Below are 18828 nucleotides of genomic sequence, written 5' to 3'. Positions count from 1 at the left end.
CGGAAATTGATTGATATTATACTGATACTAAAAGAAAAACAAAGCCGTGCCAATAATTTTGAACAAGGGTTTTTTGCAATTATGTTTGTTGTTCCTTTGTTATTTATTTTTTCTAAAATCCGATTGCTGCATCGGAAAGGCCAGTTAAAAATACATAATATACTTTGTTATTTTCTTTAATTTAATCCCTTTTTTAGAATTTATTAGACAAAATTTAACTTTTATTTTACCGTGCCAATAAATATGATCATCACTGTATATATATATATATATATATATATATATATATATATATATATATATATATATATATATATATATATATATATATATATTGATTTAAATCTTCATTCGAGTTCAAATATTATTAGATCCATTGTTCTTTCTGCTTCCTGTTAAGTCGGTTCTCGTCATCGTTCCAATCACTTTCTCGCGGCCAAAACCATTCTGTACTTCTAGAAATTTTCTATCAGGTTAATTATGGGATAATCTTGTCCTATTTGTCCTAGTGAATCGTTGTCCCATTTGAAGGCTGTTGGTAAAGTGCAGAAACGTATTTGTAATATAATTGCCGCCACCTTTTCTTCTCCGCAACTTCTCTCTCAATAATGTGATGTTAGTCTCAGTATTTTCTATAAATACGATTATGATATGTGTTCTTCAGAAATATCTGATCTATTTCCCGCTTCTTTTGTTCCAGCTCGTTTGAATCGTTAATTTAGTGATCTTCATCAAGTCGCTGTTTTGATACTTGTCTTCCGATTCCAAGAGATTTTGCCAAAAATTGCAGACTTAAGGAACTTTCTATTAACTATTTTCCTCCCATTTATTGCCCAGGTCATCTCCAATAGGCATCACTTGTCTTCTATGCGAGAATCATCTATCATCTTTATTAGCTTCTTACATGAAGTGGCTTCATGCCTTGTCTATAGCAATTTCCCCAAAAAGAAAGGGGTCTTACACGTCCTGAGACGGATATCTTTCTAGTACACTTATAATGAGTAACTAAAGAGTGAAAAATGCCACCCATATCAAAATCGTTTTCTGAAATCCAACGATATCTGGCGCAAATAAGTTTCAGTCCATGATTGATTTGTCCACCGAGTTTCATTCATAAATGTTCAAAAATCTTTCAGATTACATACGCGATGGCCCCACAATCTACAAAAAGAGTGTCTACTATTTGTTGACGTGTCAAACGTATATGAAAATGAAAATGCATGCTCACTAGTGAAGCTCTCAACAGTTTTGATGGAGTCTCCTTTAAAAAATTTATATCTAGATTGAAAACATTTGTACTTGCGTCGCCCACAACAATAACAGATAATGTTTATCTTTTTCTCAGGAGAGAATTGTTCTGTGAAAAATTGCAGTTTTATTCGGGTAAAGGTATTATCTGATTTTTTTTTTTTTGTGGGATTTTTTTAATTTCATGATACTTTTTAATTCTTCATTTTCCATTATCATCTTTTCGGTTTCTTCATATCTTTTTAGTGCTACTTTAACTTAACTAAAAGTCCTGTTTGCTTTTCTTTCTCTTTAGCAAACTTTCTTTCTCTCATAAAACCTTTGAAAGCCTTCATTGTTTTTGAACAGTAGAGCAACCACGAGGGGATTATAACCCACACATAGAAAAGCAACGATCAAAAGAATGAAAGACCAGCAACCGCGCACGTATGTATAAAAGAGACTTTATTTAATTTATCTGGTTAATTTATCGTTCACTGGCAAAAACACACACGTGCAAAAGTACGCGTTCATGTAAACGACGATGTGCGAACGGTTGATTTAACGTTTAAACTGTTACATGGGTAGGCTGTGTCATTGTGCTGTGTCAATCGTTTGTGAGCAAAAAAATGGGGAAAATATTCACCCAGAAAGCAACAAAGACATTTTAAAAATGTTGCTGGTCTTTCTCTACTTCAGTATTAGTTTCATGGTAAATGCCCTACTAGGCTCCAATCCATGGTCCCATACCACCTGGTAAACATTCACAACAAAACTCATTTAGCTACGATCACCGCAATAATTTTCTTTTCTTTCTCTATTTGCCTAAAAACTAAACGGAATTTCCCCATAAGAACTAATCGTCTGTGGAACCCAATATTAAAGGACTGCTTCTCAGCTGACTACAATATGGTCATTTTTAAGTCTAAGGTTAACAAATTCTTTTTGAGCCGTCCTCTTAAATTATCAAATTCGGCCCAGTTTCAACCATACTAAATGTGTTGTCACACCGTCTGTTTGACACACATTGACCCTTATCCTCGAATGGCATGTAAGCCTTTATAAGCAGTGATTCAATCGTGCATATAATATACATTATTATCACTATACAAAAATGGTTGACTAATTGACTAAGGTATAAGAGAAGTTTAAAATCAAACAGGCATTTCATCTAATATTGATCCAACGCAGATGTTTATAAAATAACATTACATAAGTTATAAAAAAAATCAGCTCATACACAGCAGCGAATTATGGATAATCCATGTACTTATGCGATAATAAAGAAACACGACTGTATTATATGTGGCATCTCTTTCTCTCTCTGTTTGGTATGAAATTCAAAATAAAATACTATACAAAAAATCAAACAACTTTTCTCAAATAAAATGTTTCACTTCAACTTATGCAGCTGCCATTGGACAAGACCAGCATCCATTCCGCCGATTTTCCCGCCAAAAATCAAGTACAAATAGACAAAATTTTAGAGAAGCTAGAAATAATTGTAAAAATGAAGCAACTGTAGCCATGATAAGGTATTCCGAAATGACGATGAAACATATCGAGTTGCAGCAAAAAGAATCTCGTGATTTCTGGAAAATGTAACGTTGTCGTTAATCTTCTTCTACGGTGTCGTTATATATTAACACTCGGACCCAACACGTTGTCTGAGACAGTCGCAAATGGAACAAAAAAAAAGAAATTCGACACAGCTTTTTCAGTTGAAATAAAAGGCATTTACTTATAATACTTTCCAAAATACGCCTACATCTTGGTTTTTCATTTCGTCTGCAATGAGATTAACAACACTCTGGCGTCTTGACAGGTCCTATCCAACCTCCCTATACGTTCATCTCACACTGGCACGTGCTTCACAGTCCTCACCACATGGTGTACTTTCTTCTTTCTCGCCTTTCTTTCTCTCCTCTTCCTTCGCTTTGACGTCACATCCTGCACTGGTTTGGTCATTTGCATACATGTCATGTGACTTCTGTTGTTGCTGCTACCACGTGTCAGCGGTTATCGTGTGGTGAATCATGGACAATCAACGATTCCTCTACTATCTAACAACCATGGGGTCGCTTGAACGGAAGCCAGGAAAGCTGACCTACTTGCTAGGCGGTTTGCCTGCAACCTCACCTTCGACCTCTCAAACCACTAGCTCCCAGGTAGAAGTCACACTTGTAGATCTGAAAATTATACTTTCTCATGTTTGTGATATCATAAAAAACATGGCACTTGCAAAGCATGTAGGCCTGATCTTATCCTTGTCATACTAATAATGAAATGATCTGCTGAGCTAGCTCGTCCTCTCTAAACTCTTCAACAAATGGCTAGCTGAGTCTTGCTTCCCTGATAGATGGAAAATTGCCTCCGTTGTATCAGTATTTAAGGATTTGGATAAAAGACGTTACCTGCTCAATTATCGCCTCATCAGTCTCCTCACCCATTTTTCACTAAAATATTTGAGTCTTTAATTAATTAATCTAGTACAAGTCCATCATTTTGTAAATGCTACGTTTTTTTTCTGACCAACAGTATGGATTAAGGCAAGCCTGTTCTACTGCAAATATTTTAATCGTCATCTCCGAAAGCATATACCATGCACTGGATAAGACAGCCGATACTAAAGTTGTAACACTTGATATATCCAAAGCTTTTGACAAGGTCGGACATGAAGGGCTACTCACGAAAATTAAATCATGGTATTTTTGGACGAATACTCAAAATAATCAGATCCTTCCTAGACAAGATAAAACTCAAGATTGTCCTGGATGACCGTACGTGTAAACAACATAATATTAATGCAGTTGGCCTCAGGAGTCGATTCTTTGACCTTTATTATACCTGATATTCATAAATTATTTCCCTGATAAAATTGTGTCCCAGGTGGGTATATTATATATAGTATAGATATGATGTTAGTGTTTATTTTGTATTTAAAAGATGTCTCTGTGCGGGGATATAATTGAAAAAAAAGCCCTATTCAAATTTTTTTAATTTGTTTCGATTGATATTGATGATGATGTGAATGATGTTTGTTCATCAAAAAGGCACGAATCATCTGAGCATCCTGGAGGATAATAGATGACACGTGCTGTATTGTGAAGCAAGAATTGTGTAATCCCTAGCCAATCCTCTCCTGAGTCGGCACTGCTTGATTCAGAGAGTAGTGCAAGGCGATAGGAAACAATGCTAAGTTAATCAGGGAGCACATACAACACTTGGTATTCTTAAATGGTCAATGATTTTTTTAGTACTGACCAGGCTCAACAATGCTTAACTTCGGTGAGCAAACGGGAAATGATGTATTACCGTGATTATGCCGTGTTTTAGTTGTGAAGTGAAATATGGAGAAATATAATTATGCCTATTTTGTATGAGCAATGTGCATGGCCGGCTGTTTATCCAGCGAAGCAGTAGAAAAATAAATGCTGGCTAGGTATGCAAAAAAAAAAGTGATTTATGTAGTTGAAACCGTTTGGTTGGCTCCTATAAGAAGCCGACCTTCAATTTGAGACTCTGATGTGTGTTATATATTGGGAATCTACGTCAGTAAGTAGAGGTTATATTCACTAGTATGAATTTTGGAAAGGGGAACATTGAGTACATGTCAGGATAACCTGGTGGCAAACGGAAACAGATCCAGTGCAGCTGGCGTGGATGCGATAGGGAGTAAAGAGTTAGCTCCCTAGACAAAACGTACTAGAAATGTCGAATGACATGACATATAGATGACGTCACATGTTCATGGGACAAACAGAGTTTCCATCCAGTCAGCATCAGAAAGCAAGACAGGTGATAAACGTCTATTAATATATAGAGAATCTCGGTGAATGATTTTAGGGAGATCGCTCCAGACAAGGCTCCTTGATGTAAGGATCTAAAAAAACAAAATACTTCAAGGTTAAAATTTTTTGTTAAACGATGAATGTTAGATGGAATAGATTTTGACCCAGAAAACAGCAATTCTTCCCTCTTTGTCAGAAAGATCTCTCACGGAACATGAGAACTAAAGAACAAAATAGAGTTGTGTCGAAAATATACTCAAGACCCACTTTCTACTCATATATATATATATATATATATATATATGTATATATATATATATGTATATATATTACTATATATATTACTATATATATTACTATATATATACGCACACACACACACACACACACACACACACATGAAACGTCTGGTTTGTTAAAACTTACTAAACTAGAAATTTACAAGCTTGTCATCATATTTGGAAACAATGATTGTACTTAACCTGTGTTTTTAAATATTAAAAAGTAAAAAATATTACCATATTAAAAAACTTTTTTCGACACCGTCACTTTCCGATTTCAGCCGAGGCTATTTACCAGAAATATTTCAGGTTTATATTGAATCTGCTTTCATATTCAGTGGCGTTCCTTCTCGATAAGTATACCATTTACTCGGTTATATTTTTATATAAAAAAATTGCATTAATTCGTTTTTTTTTTGGGGGGGTGCATCCTGCTTTTTCTTTAGAGATTATTTTTTTACTATTAACGGTGTGTATAATTGACTTATTTTAAAATTATATTTACACAATCGTGTGCCACCGATCTATCGATGCTAGCTTTTTCCCCTGCTTCACATTCTTTATATCTGTTTCAGAACTAGACGCGCATCTCACTGTTTGCTATTTTTTGTTTGTTTTTTACTTTTCTCTTTTTATGCATCCTGTTTTTATAATTGAAAAAAAAATCCGTAATTACATTTTGCTTTTCTTTAACACAAACAGTAACTCAACATGCATTTCTGCTACGTCACTAACCATGTTTCCATTGTTTTTTTCTGTTTGTTTTTTTTTTTTTGCTTCCATTAAAATAAACTGATTTATTTTGTTGTTTTACGCCCAACTTTTCTTTGCCATTCTTTATATCTGTTTTTCTAGAAATCCACGCAAATTAATGTTTACTGTTTAACAAAAAAAAAAAAAAAATATTTACCATTCCTTATTTTCGTCGCTTAAAAAATAAATTAAAAATTACAAAATAAAAACATACACAAAGGAACTTCCGGTTTACACCGAATCTGTTTTGTTCATCCTTTTTTATGTGCAAAACCTAACTGTTTTTTAATATTTAAAAATAAAAACTATTACCATATTAAACCAACTTTTTCCGACATCGTTACTTGCATTAATTTGTTGTTTTTTTTGTTTTTTGCTTCCTGCTTTTTCTTTAGAGATTATTTTTTAACATTAGCAGTGTATAATTGACTTATCTCACTGTTTGCTATTTCATTTTTTATTTGTTTTCTTACTTTTCTCTTTTTTTTACACCCTATTTTTTAATTGCAAAAAAAAAAAAAACCCCACCATAAATCAATTTTTTCCTACATGCTTTTTTAACATAAACGTGCATTTCTGTTACGTCACTTTTCCTATTTAGCAAAAACAAAAAACCTTATAATTCTTTCTTTTCGGCGATTCTTACATTAAAAATTGTCCAGTTACTGTTTAGGACAACCCTTTTTCCATTTTAGCTGTTCTTTTGATCTATTAACACAATTATTCTGTTTCCTCTTAAAGTTTTTCCCATTTATAGAAGACGTTCTTGGTAAATACCGTTGGTGTTACAGTTTTTTTCCGTTAAAATACCCCGCCGCAAATCACACGTCGTACCCGTAATGCCGAATAAAGCCGACGATTAGTTGCCAGACAAAATCCTGAACGACGAGCATCGGCAAACGAGCGGAGCAGACAAAGGATGATGCTGATACGTGCCAATGAAGCAGCAGAGCGACGTGCTTCCAGACTTGAGAAGGCAAGATTACTGGCACAACAATCCCGTAATACGGATCTGCTTCGATCTCGACGGAATTAACGTGATAGGCTGCGACATGTGGAAAGACGCCAACGAGAAACTGGAGATCAGCGTCAAACACGGCTCCATGCTCAACAATCCCGGGATTGAGATCGGCTTGCAATCCACTACAACCCTGATGATGATTACAGCTTGAGTCACCAGGTTCAAATCGGCACTATGACTGAAGTGTGTCCCTACTGCAAGGCTCTGAAATTTAAGGGGGAAACTAAATGATTGTGCTGTGCCAATGGAAAAATTAAAGTACTCCAACTTGAGGAACCACCAGAACCATTAAAAACTTTGCATGCTGGATATACTGCTGAATCAAAGCATTTTCTATCGAACATCAGGAAATACAACTCATTCCAAATGACGTCGTTCGGTGCAGAAATCATTACAGCTCAATTCATTCCAACTTTTAAAGTAAAAGGACAAATTTACCATAAAGTTGGATCTCTACTTCTTTGCCCAGATGGTCATCATAAATTCCTAAAAATGTATTTCATTTTTGATAACAATGATGAACTGAATATACGCTGTGGAATTTCAACTGGCACAAGGTCCATTGTTTCCGAACTGCAAGAGCTGCTTCATAATAAAAACTATTTAGTGCGTTTATTCAAAACTGTAAATGAAATGATGCCATCTGATACACACAAGATTGTTATTCGTGCTGACAAAGCTCCGGCTGGATAACACGTGCGAAGATTCAATGCTCTAACTATAGATGAAGTGGCAATTGTTATAGTTGGAGATCAATTTCAACCGAGAGATATTGTCCTTCATAGAAGAAATGATCAATTGACAAACATTGCAGAAACTCTCGATGCTATGATGCTCTGCAATATCCAATCATTTTCTGTGATGGTGCTGATGGATATCATTTCAATGTTAACATGATAAATCCAGTTACTGGTGAAGAAACAAATAAAAAAATGCAATGAACTATTATTCATACCGAATATTGATTCGGGAAAATGAAACCAATCACATTCTGAAATGTTGCCAATTGTTCCACCAATACACCGTAGACATGTACGCAAAAATTGAATCTGAACGTTTGCTATTCATACGTTTGAATCAGTCCAAACTTCGCTCTGAAGAATATGTTTATTTGCGAAATGCAGTTGAAATTGATGGTAATGCAACCAACGTTGGAAGACTAACAATTTTGCAATCTTCATGTTTATGTATTCCATGTCATATGCAGCATGAGTTCACCCAAGATGCTTTTGCATATGTTCGTCAGTATGGCCGCCCTGACCTGTTCATTACATTCACATGCAACCCTGCTTGGAATGATATACAACAACTATTACTTCCTGGACAATCATCAGTGGATAGGCATGATATTACAGCACGTGTCTTCACACAAAAGCTGAAATCGCTAATAGATTTAATTGTCAAGCATAAAGTCTTTGGGCCTGTGTGTTGCTGGATGTATTCGGTGGAGTGGCAAAAGAGAGGATTACCACACTCACACATACGAACCAGGCTCTATAACAAAATCAGTCCAGATCAAATCGACAATGTAATATGTGCTGAAATACCTGATGCTGACATTGATAAAGACTTGCATGAATTTGTGACAAAACATATGATACATGAACCTTGTGGTATATTAAATCCAAATTCACCATGCATGAAAGATGGAAAATCCTCTAAGCGATATCCTCGGGCATTATTATCAGACACAGTTACAGGAAATGATGGAAATCCTTTATACAGGAGAAGATCTACAGATAATGGTGGTAAATTAGCAATCATATAAATGCGAAATGGTGATATTGAAATCGATAGCCGATGGATTGTTCCATATTCACCTTTGCTATCAAAAGCATACAAATCGCACATTAATGTGGAATACTGTAACTCAGTTAAGTCCATCAAATACATTTGCAAGTATGTGAATAAAGGCAACGATATGGCAGTTTTTGGATTGGAAACTCAAGGAAATGATAGGAATGCAAACATGCATATCGATGAAATTGCAGTTTCGAGCTGGAAGATACATAAGCAGTAATGAAGTTGTATGACGAATTCTTTCATTTCCCGTACATGAATGAAGCCCAGCTATTGTTCACTTATCAGTACATTTAGAAAATGGACAACGCGTTTACTTTACATTTTCAAATGTGCAACAGATAGCTCTTAATCCCCCGGCGACAACATTAACAGCTTTTTTCACGTTATGTCAAAATGACGCCTTTGCATCAACACTTCTCTATTCGGAAGTGCCCATGAATAGGAGTAGAAAATTATTTGAACGACGCAAATGAGGAGATAGAGTATACGGACACCCTGGAATATTCCAAGAAAATACAATGAGCCGACTGTATATTATTCATCCCAAACAAGATGAATGTTTTTTTTTTCTTCACATGCTGTTGGTAAATGTCCCTAGTCCAACGTCTTTCCAGCAATTAAAAACTGTCAATGGTGTTACACATGCCACTTTTCGCAGCGTATGTCAAGCTCTGAATTTATTGGAGAATGACGGACACTGGGATGAATGCATTAACGATGCATGTAACACATCGCATCCAATTCAAATTCGTGCATTGTTTGCCATCATATTGACAACTTGCTCCCCTTCATCTCCAATAGAATTATGGGAGAAATATAAATCACACATGGCCGAATACATTTTACATCAAAGACGCAATGAAAATGCAAATACTTACCTCGATTTTACAGCAGAAATTTATAATGGGGCATTGATACGGATTGAAAATTTGTGCTTAGAAATTGCAAACAAAGTTCTCACTCAATTGGAAATGACATCACCGAATCGATCTGCTGCGACTTTGTTTGATGGAGAATTGCGTCGGGAACAAACTTAGAACACAGATGATCTTTTTTTGTACATTCATTCAAATATTAAAAAACTAACTATTAAGCAAAAACACATTTACAACAAAATACTTCAGATTGTCAATAATATGAGTGAGAGAAATTTTCTTCTTAGATGCGCCAGGAGGAACTGGTAAAACCTTCTTAATTAAATTAATTTTGGCAATCATTCGATCACATTATGACATATCGTTAGCTCTTGCATCATCTGGAGTAGGTGCAACATTACTGCCAGGTGGAAAAACTGCTCATTCGGTTTTAAAACTACCATTGAATATGCAATTTATGGAAACTCGCATGTGCAACATTTCCAAAACATCGAGTATGGGAAAGTTATTACAGAAATGTAAACTTATTGTTCGGGATGAATGCACAATGGCACACAAAAAATTACTGGAGGCTCTGGATCGATCATTGCAAGACTTGCGTGGTAATGACCGACTCTTTGGGAATGCAGTAATATTGCTAGTTGGAGATTTCAGGCAAACATTACCAATAATTCCTCGATCAACACCAGCAGATGAAATAAATGCTTGCCTCAAATATTCCACTTTTTGGCAACATGTGGGAACATTCCATTTGACTAGAAATATGCGTGTCCAGCAGCAAAGCGATCACTCAGCAGAATTATTTTCAAATCAATTACTGAAAATTGGGAATGGAAAAGTACCGGCTAATCTTACTTCAGGACGAATTTCATTGCCACAAAACTTCTGTAATTTAGTGACAACAAAATACGACTTGATTAAAAAGGTTTTGCAGACATCCAAATTAACTATAAGGATCCCAGTTGGCTGAGTGAACGAGCCATTCTTGCACCCAAGAACAAAAATGTTCATGAACTCAACAGTATTATTCAGTTGAACATTCCTGGTGAGTTAGTCACATACAACTCCGTCGACACTGTTCTTGAAGAAGACGAAGCAATCAACTATCCAACAGAATTTTTGAATTCGCTAGATTTGCCAGGGATGCCACCATATGTACTGCAATTGAAAACTGGCATACCACTCATCCTGTTGCGAAATATTAACCAGACCAAGCTTTGTAATGTCACACACCTTTCAGTAAAAAAATTAATGACTAACCTAATAGAAGCCACAATTTTAACGGGACCTTTCAAAGGTGAGGATGTCCTGATTCCACGCATTTCTATGATTCCTACAGACACGCCATTTCAATTCAAGAGATTGCAATTCCCAATTAGACTGGCATTTGCTATCACGATCAACAAAGCACAGGGACAATCTTTAGAATTGTGCGGCTTATATTTACACACTGATTGCTTCTCACATGGGCAATTATATGTTGCGTGTTCTAGAGTCAGCAAACTCATTTGCACTGAATCAAGAACCATGTACAGGTTGGAACGATTTAGAATGACAAAGTTATTGTTCCACCATATATATGTATATATGCAAACATTTATGTATATATATATGTGTGTATACATGTTTATATGCATCTATATATACATATATATATATATATATATATTTATGTGTGTATATATCTATGTATATTTATACATATATGTATATATTATGTATATTTTTATATATGTATATATATGTATATATGTATGCATGCATAATATATGTATACATATGTATATATATGTGTGTATATGTATATATGTACATATATGTATGTACATGTGTATATGTATATATATATGTATATCTACTTGCATATAAAAGGTACTTTTGTGTGTGAGTTTGTACTCTATGAACTCTGAAACAGCTGAGCCGATTTTTTTAAATTTCACACAAATTTTCCTATTGTATCTTGGAATTTACTTAGATATGCATCGGAATGCCTCCGATATGTATCGATAATCACAACAAATCTGATTAAAGAAAGAACAGTCTGATTTTGACACAAAACATCTCAAGGGCATTTGAGAAGCTTTATTCATTCACAAGCAGATGTCGACAGTCGGATTTTTTTTATAAAGCAGTGACGCGTTCTAAATAAATGTTATTGTTTGAAACACAATTGAACCATAATACTTGACTTTTGCATGTAAACTTTAATTCAATACATTTTATATAAATGATTTTATAAAATCAACAGTAGGTTCTCTACAGTGCAATGTACACGACAATGTATCTTGGATTAAGTAACTATCGTGAGGCGTATGTGGCTTCTATCCAGTGCACCGCGGTAAGTCCCTGATAGAGCAGGCCATTAATTAGATTTAAAAATGGGAGATTTCATCGATTTCGATGACAATAAAAGTATTAAAAGTGTGAAACATCCGTTGATTCTCATTCAATGCCGGGCAACATCGGGTCTCCCTGCACACACACACACACACATACACACACACACACACACACACATATATATATATATATATATATATATATATATATATATATATATATATATATATTAGCAGAGAGACCCGAAAAGTGATATACAAATTACCATTAGCGTATAAAGCGATGCTCTTGGTGTGAACAAATTGAGCTTAGGTATTTGGACAATGTCAGCAGCCGAATAGCGCACCGGTTAGAACCTCATACTGTCATTTGGGCGGTCGGGTTTCGATCCTGGCTTGAGGTAGTTGCTTGTCTAGCTGCACTGATAAGCTGCGAAACAGTGCCGTGTGTGTGTGTGTGTGTGTGTGTGTGTGTGTGTGTGTGTGTGTGTGTGTGTGTGATTATTGTTCCTTTATGTTTTTATATATCGAGGTGGTATTTAGTTTAGCTAACTAATTAGATTCCATGCTACCCACTCCATGCGAAGAGTTTCTTTCCTAGAATGTATGTGTGTTGAACACAATAGCGCAAGCCCCTTCACTGTTGTCTATAACACGTTCATTTTCGAGTTTAATGTAATGAAATTATTGTTGCGCCGTTCTCTTCTACAGAGTGACCAAAAAAACAAAAACAAAAGCTAAATGGAGGCCATCTAGAAGATATGCTGGAGAACGGAGAAAAAAAGGCCAAAGACCCTAGTGTTTTGACGTGATGTTTTGAATATAATAAACTAGTTATGACCAAAATTTCATTTCATTCGAACAAAATACTAAGAAACGGGGCCTAATTAGAGTTGGGGTCCGTTTTTTTGGGGGGGGGGGGCTCACCCGGTATAATTAGGGGAAATATGTTAGAAAATATTAACACACACTTTCAAGTCACTTATCCCGACCAACGCCAGGTTTCTTCGCTAGTTATGTAATACAATTGGATAAGTTATTAAACTAATTCGCAGTTTTTTTTTTGTTTGTTTGATTTTTGTCGTGTAAAGCAAGACGACTTCAGTGCATGATAGATAATCCCTGTATTTACATGTTTTAGAAAACAACTTTGTAGTAATCGCTTTATTAGTTCGTCTTGTTTCGATTAACAATCACGTGCGTTCTCATGACGCAAATTGCATTATTTTTTTTATCACATACAAATGTGCGAGAGAGTCAGTTATAATTATTTATTACAATTTTATTTTATTTTTTTCGTTTTACGAGGGGGTCATCTCCTACCAATGCTCGAAGGTCACTCGAGGTATAAGGGTCAAAGGTCACTCGAGGTATAAGGGTCAATGAGATTGCCAGTTTCTGATGAACAACACATTATTTGAATTCTTTATCCACATGTTCAGTGTTATTTTAACAAAGTTTTACAAATCTCCGACCTTCTTCATGTGTATCTTGTCGAACTTCGAAATCAGTTTTTGTAGAACTCGGGAATCTGCACGAAATTTCGCAAGGACCCGTAGCGTAGTGGATAATGTACTTGAAAAAATTGTAAGTTACACTCTTCTGGATGTTGTAGGTTCAGTCTTCCAACTTAGATGTCCCCAAGTCCAATAGAAACAAATTCCTTTATTATCCAATTTATCAAATCTCCATTACTAATGATTGATACGATGTTGTCCCATTGATACTGTACACGCAATAACCCTTATTCTCGAGTGGCCTCCGGACCTTGATAAGTGGTGACTCCCATGTAAAAAAAAAATGCAGATCCTTAATGCAGAATACATTTAAAATATTATTGCGAATTACTTAGAACATCTACCGAGTCATGGATAACGGAACGAGAATATATTACCCATTTAAAAGAATTTCATTCGAAATAATGTGCATATTCTCGAGTTCCACAGAAATGTTCCCGAGTTCGACAAAAAGATTTCTGAGTTTGGCAAAATATATGTGAAGAAAGCCGGGGATTACATCGACCGAAACTTTGTGATAATAATACACAAAATGTAAACAGTAGTCCCTAGAATGCAAATAATACAAATTATCAAACCTCATCATAAAATATAAAAAATCTAAGAACAACACATTGGTAACATGTTTCCGAAATCTTTTAGGATTGATAATTTGTCATCAATGACTCGTGGCATAACGGATACAGTACTAGGTAAAAATTCACTCCTAAATGACACTTTTCTGGAGATTGAAGGTTCAATCCTAGGTACGAGAATACAATTACGAATTACTTAATTCATTACAAATAGACAGTTCAATAGATAGTTCAATAGACAGGATAACATTATCTGCCCATATCGTCAGATGATTCAAGTTAAAATAAAAAATTTTATTTTAAATATTTTTTTTAAATTTTAACTGCGATATGGACGGATAGTTTTTATCCTGTCTATTGCAACAATTTGCAATGAATTTAGTTTATACACTTGAGGTTGTAATAATAAAAAAAAAAATATATATATATATATATATATATATATATATATATATATATATATATATAGATAGATAGATAGATAGATAGATAGATAGCGGTTCTTAAATATATTGTAGTAACACACACTTTCTCTTGGACAAAGATGACTAACACAGGTAAGGTAAACATTTTCAGAACATGAATAAGTTATTAAAAATAATAATCTAAAACAACAACCTTTGGCCTTCGTGCCGGGATCAAAGTGTAGTATCTGTTCCGGCAGATGCTGCACTTGAGATGGTTTGTACCAGTCAATGGAGGGGAAACCCTCTATACTGGGACAATTATTATTTTTGGTAACCAGAGTGACCCCTTTTAGGGGAGCTGGTTTTTACCTCACATTAAAAACGGCCTTGTGCCTAATTTGCTCAGTGGGGGAGCAAATAAACACCATCTGTTCCGGCAGATGCTGCACTTAAGATAATTTGTACCAGTCAATGGAGGGGAAACCCTCTATACTGGGACAATTATTATTTTTGGTAACCAGAGTGCCCCCTTTTTGCCTACTTTTAGGGGAGCTGGTTTTTACCTCACATTAAAAACGGCCTTGTGCCTAATTTGCTCAGTGGGGGAGCAAATAAATACCATCTGTTCCGGCAGATGCTGCAAGCTATGACTAGCTATGACTAGCAAAGACCAGATGTGGGGGCAACCCCACATGCCTGACCATTAACCAGCTCCCATTTCCCACCTCTCGGGAGCTGGTCCCCTTTTTCCCTTCCCCCTCCCTTCACTCCTCACATTAAAAATCGGCCTTGTGCCTAATTTGCTCGGTGGGGGAGCAAATAAACACCATCTGTTCCGGCAGATGCTACACTTAAGATAATTTGTACCAGTCAATGGAGGGGAAACCCTCTATACTGGGACAATTATTATTTTTGGTAACCAGAGTGCCCCCTTTTTGCCTACTTTTAGGGGAGCTGGTTTTTACCTCACATTAAAAACGGCCTTGTGCCTAATTTGCTCAGTGGGGGAGCAAATAAATACCATCTGTTCCGGCAGATGCTGCACTTGGGATGGTTTGTGCCAGTCAGTGGGGGGGAGACCCTCTATACTGGGACAATTATTATTTTTGGTAACCAGAGTGCCCCCTTTTTGCCTACTTTTAGGGGAGCTGGTTTTTACTTCACATTAAAAACGGCCTTGTGCCTAATTTGCTCAGTGGGGGAGCAAATAAATACCATCTGTTCCGGCAGATACTGCAAGCTATGACTAGCAAAGACCAGATGTGGGGGCAACCCCACATGCCTGACCTTTAACCAGCTCCCATTTCCCACCTCTCGGAAGCTGGTCCCCTTTTCCCCTCCCCCCTCCCTTCACTCCTCACATTAAAAATCGGCCTTGTGCCTAATTTGCTCGGTGGGGGAGCAAATAAATACCATCTGTTCCGGCAGATACTGCAAGCAAAGACCATATGTGGGGGCAACCCCGCATGTAAGACCTTGGTCAATGTGGGGGCAACCCTTCATACCAATTGTCACTATCCAGCTCCCCTACTCCCCGGGGAGTTGGTCCCCATTTCCCCTTCACTCCTCACATTAAAAATCGGCCTTGTGCCTAATTTGCTCAGTGGGGGAGCAAATAAATACCATCTGTTCTGCAGATGCTGCACTTAAGGTAATTTGTCCCGGTCAATGGAGAGGAACCCCTCTATACTGGGACAATAATTATTTTTTATCCCAACCAGAGTGCCCCCTCTTTACCCTACTTTTAGGGGAGCTGGTTTAACCCCGCATTAAAAACGACCTTGTGTCACATTTGCTTTCGTAGGGAAGCAAATAAATGCCTAAAGCAATAACCGAGAACCGATATCTGGAGCATTTTTGTTCTTGTTTTTTTGGAGAAGACACTGTTTGATCAACACTGCTAGAGAGCCAATACATAATTCATGGTAAACAACTGATGATGTTTACAATAATGTTAAGACTATCGTAAATTCTAATGCAGTGATTGCAAGAGATTAATTGACTACAAACAAGGGAATTTTTCAACGAAAGACTTGGGACTAAAATAATTTTTAAATGTTTTTTTTTAAATATTTTTAAATGTCAGAAAGACATCCAATATATATATATATATATATATATATATATATATATATATATATATATATATATATATATACTGAAATGAAAATACACCCAGTGCATATAGCATTATTGTAGCGATGATTCAAAGGTCAGCTCCCCAGAAAAAAAAACGTGCTAGAAAGTCAGATGTTGAATGATATTACGGAGAAATTACATCGGAATAGAGTTTCTAGACAGTCGGAGCCGGGAAGCGAAAGGGGCGATAGCCGTCTGAACATGCAGAGAGTATCTAAACAATTGTCACCCCGATGTCTGTCGTCTGCGTCTCTCGGTTCCCAAGTAGATGAACAAGAAAGAATAAATTTTAGCCTCTTTTTTAGTTTCTCCTGTTCGTGAACAAACTTTTCCGCTCTAATAAAAACTTTAAAAGCCAGCAAGTCTCCATTGTGTTTTCGTAAATGTGTTTTATTCGCCTAACTTAATCAGTTGATCAACAGTCACTTGATAGTGCAATCATACAGGAGACAACCTACATGGAAAAGCGACGATAGCACGGTCATTATACTGCATAGGTGCCGATATGTTGTCTTTTTAGGGAGCATTTTATATGGTACCAGTATTTAGAACGGGGAAATGCCAGCTTGCGGTCTTCTGGCAGTTTGTTCTAATCATTCGAAAGTCATATTCATTCAAATGGTTTAATTCGAACGAAAAAACAATATTTTAGACGGAGATTGATTACTCTATTATTTGGATTCTTCGTTCTCATCTTGAGAGTTATTTTCACAGCGTTTCAGTTGGTGTAACCTCTGACCGTTACTTCAGGTGTAATTTGGGGCACTCGGACACCTTTCTATCGAACTTGCATGGAATTTCGAACGAAACTCTTTACATGGCCGGACAGAAGTTCTAATTCGCAAACATATTTCGAGTGCCGCCCTCACTGAGGATTGAACCTTCAACCTCCAGAAGTGTGTATCTTTTAAAACTGAATTTCACCAAGATTTTTTCTTTTTTTTTTTTTACACAATGATCACCACTTATCAAGGCCCGGAAGCCACTCAGGGATAAGGGTTATTGCAAGTACATTACGTTAGTGTGGAGATTTGATGAAGTGTTTACTTAAGGGGGCGGTTCATTATGAATTTGTTAACGTTGGACTTGAAGATATCACAGTTGTAGTCCGGTGGGAAGCAGGCAGACGGAACAGAGTTCCACAGGCGTGAAGTTCTAAGAAAAAAGCTTTGTTCATGGAATCCGCGTTTTGATTTAGGCACAGATATAGAGTGGGGAAAATTTTTCACAGTGGATTCAGCTAGACGGGTGTTTTTCGTGAAAGATTGGCGAAGGGGGACCAGAGATTGGAGTTCAGACGAGCACCTGCCATGGAAATAATGATAAAACAAGGATAGACTCGCAACGTCTCTTCTGTGGGAGAGATGTTGCAGGGTAGAGAAAAGGGCATCCCTCACTAAGCCACGAAGTCTATTTTGTACTCTGTCAAGGCAGGATAGGAGCTCCTGCCCAGATATGGCAACAGTATTCCATCCCTGGACGTACTTGGCTTTTATATAGATAGAGAATTTCATCAGTAGTGAGATATCTTCTGGAGCGGTAGAAGGATCCCACCATCTTTCCAGCGACCTTGGCAACAGACTTAATGTACTTTATCCATTACACTATGCTTCCTTGCTGAAGAGGTTACATCGACTAAAAACTTGAGAACAGTAGTCCAAGGAATCAAAATAATACAAAAGAACAACGATTAAAAAAAATAAAAAAATTTAAAAAAAAGTGGTTGACGCTGAACCCTTTCGAAAGATTAAAGTTAAAGCTGGATTATGGATCACTCAGTCGATAATCCACGATTATCTCTTTCAAGAGATCAATATGAGGCGTTGGGCATTAGTCCAAAATGAAGGACATGAACCGGTAATCTTGACATATGTCTGCTTGCAGTAAAAGGTGCAAGAACTTGAGAAAGAGAGAGAGAGAGAGAGAGGGGGGTGAGAGAGAGAGGGGTGAGAGAGAGAGAGAGAGAGAGAGAGAGAGAAAGAGAGCTGTTCAGTTTCACGCCCATGGATTAGGTGTATTGGAACGCATAACGACACAACTACACGGATACTCGCATGCACACACACGTGCATCATGCATTACTTTCGTCTTATATTAAGC

At 36.5% G+C, this 18828-nt stretch overlaps 2 protein-coding genes across 2 annotated transcripts; both read left to right on the top strand.

Annotated features, from left to right (window-relative positions):
* The first annotated feature begins 8103 nt into the window (after positions 1 to 8103).
* LOC145266679 (uncharacterized) lies at positions 8104 to 8841 on the top strand. Its single transcript, XM_080122606.1, has one exon. The coding sequence runs from the start codon at positions 8104 to 8106 to the stop codon at positions 8839 to 8841; it is 738 nt and encodes a 245-aa protein (XP_079978732.1).
* Positions 8842 to 9451: 610 nt separating this feature from the next.
* Positions 9452 to 9913, top strand: LOC145266678 (uncharacterized). Its single transcript, XM_080122605.1, has one exon. The coding sequence runs from the start codon at positions 9452 to 9454 to the stop codon at positions 9911 to 9913; it is 462 nt and encodes a 153-aa protein (XP_079978731.1).
* The last annotated feature ends 8915 nt before the right edge of the window (positions 9914 to 18828 follow it).

The sequence above is a fragment of the Euprymna scolopes genome, chromosome 41 (genome assembly GCF_053919585.1).
Source record: "Euprymna scolopes isolate OS-2025 chromosome 41, ASM5391958v1, whole genome shotgun sequence".
In the NCBI taxonomy this organism is placed as follows: Eukaryota; Metazoa; Mollusca; class Cephalopoda; order Sepiida; family Sepiolidae; genus Euprymna; species Euprymna scolopes.
Note: the sequence above shows the minus strand (reverse complement) of the source record. Positions and strands in the feature narration are given on the sequence as shown.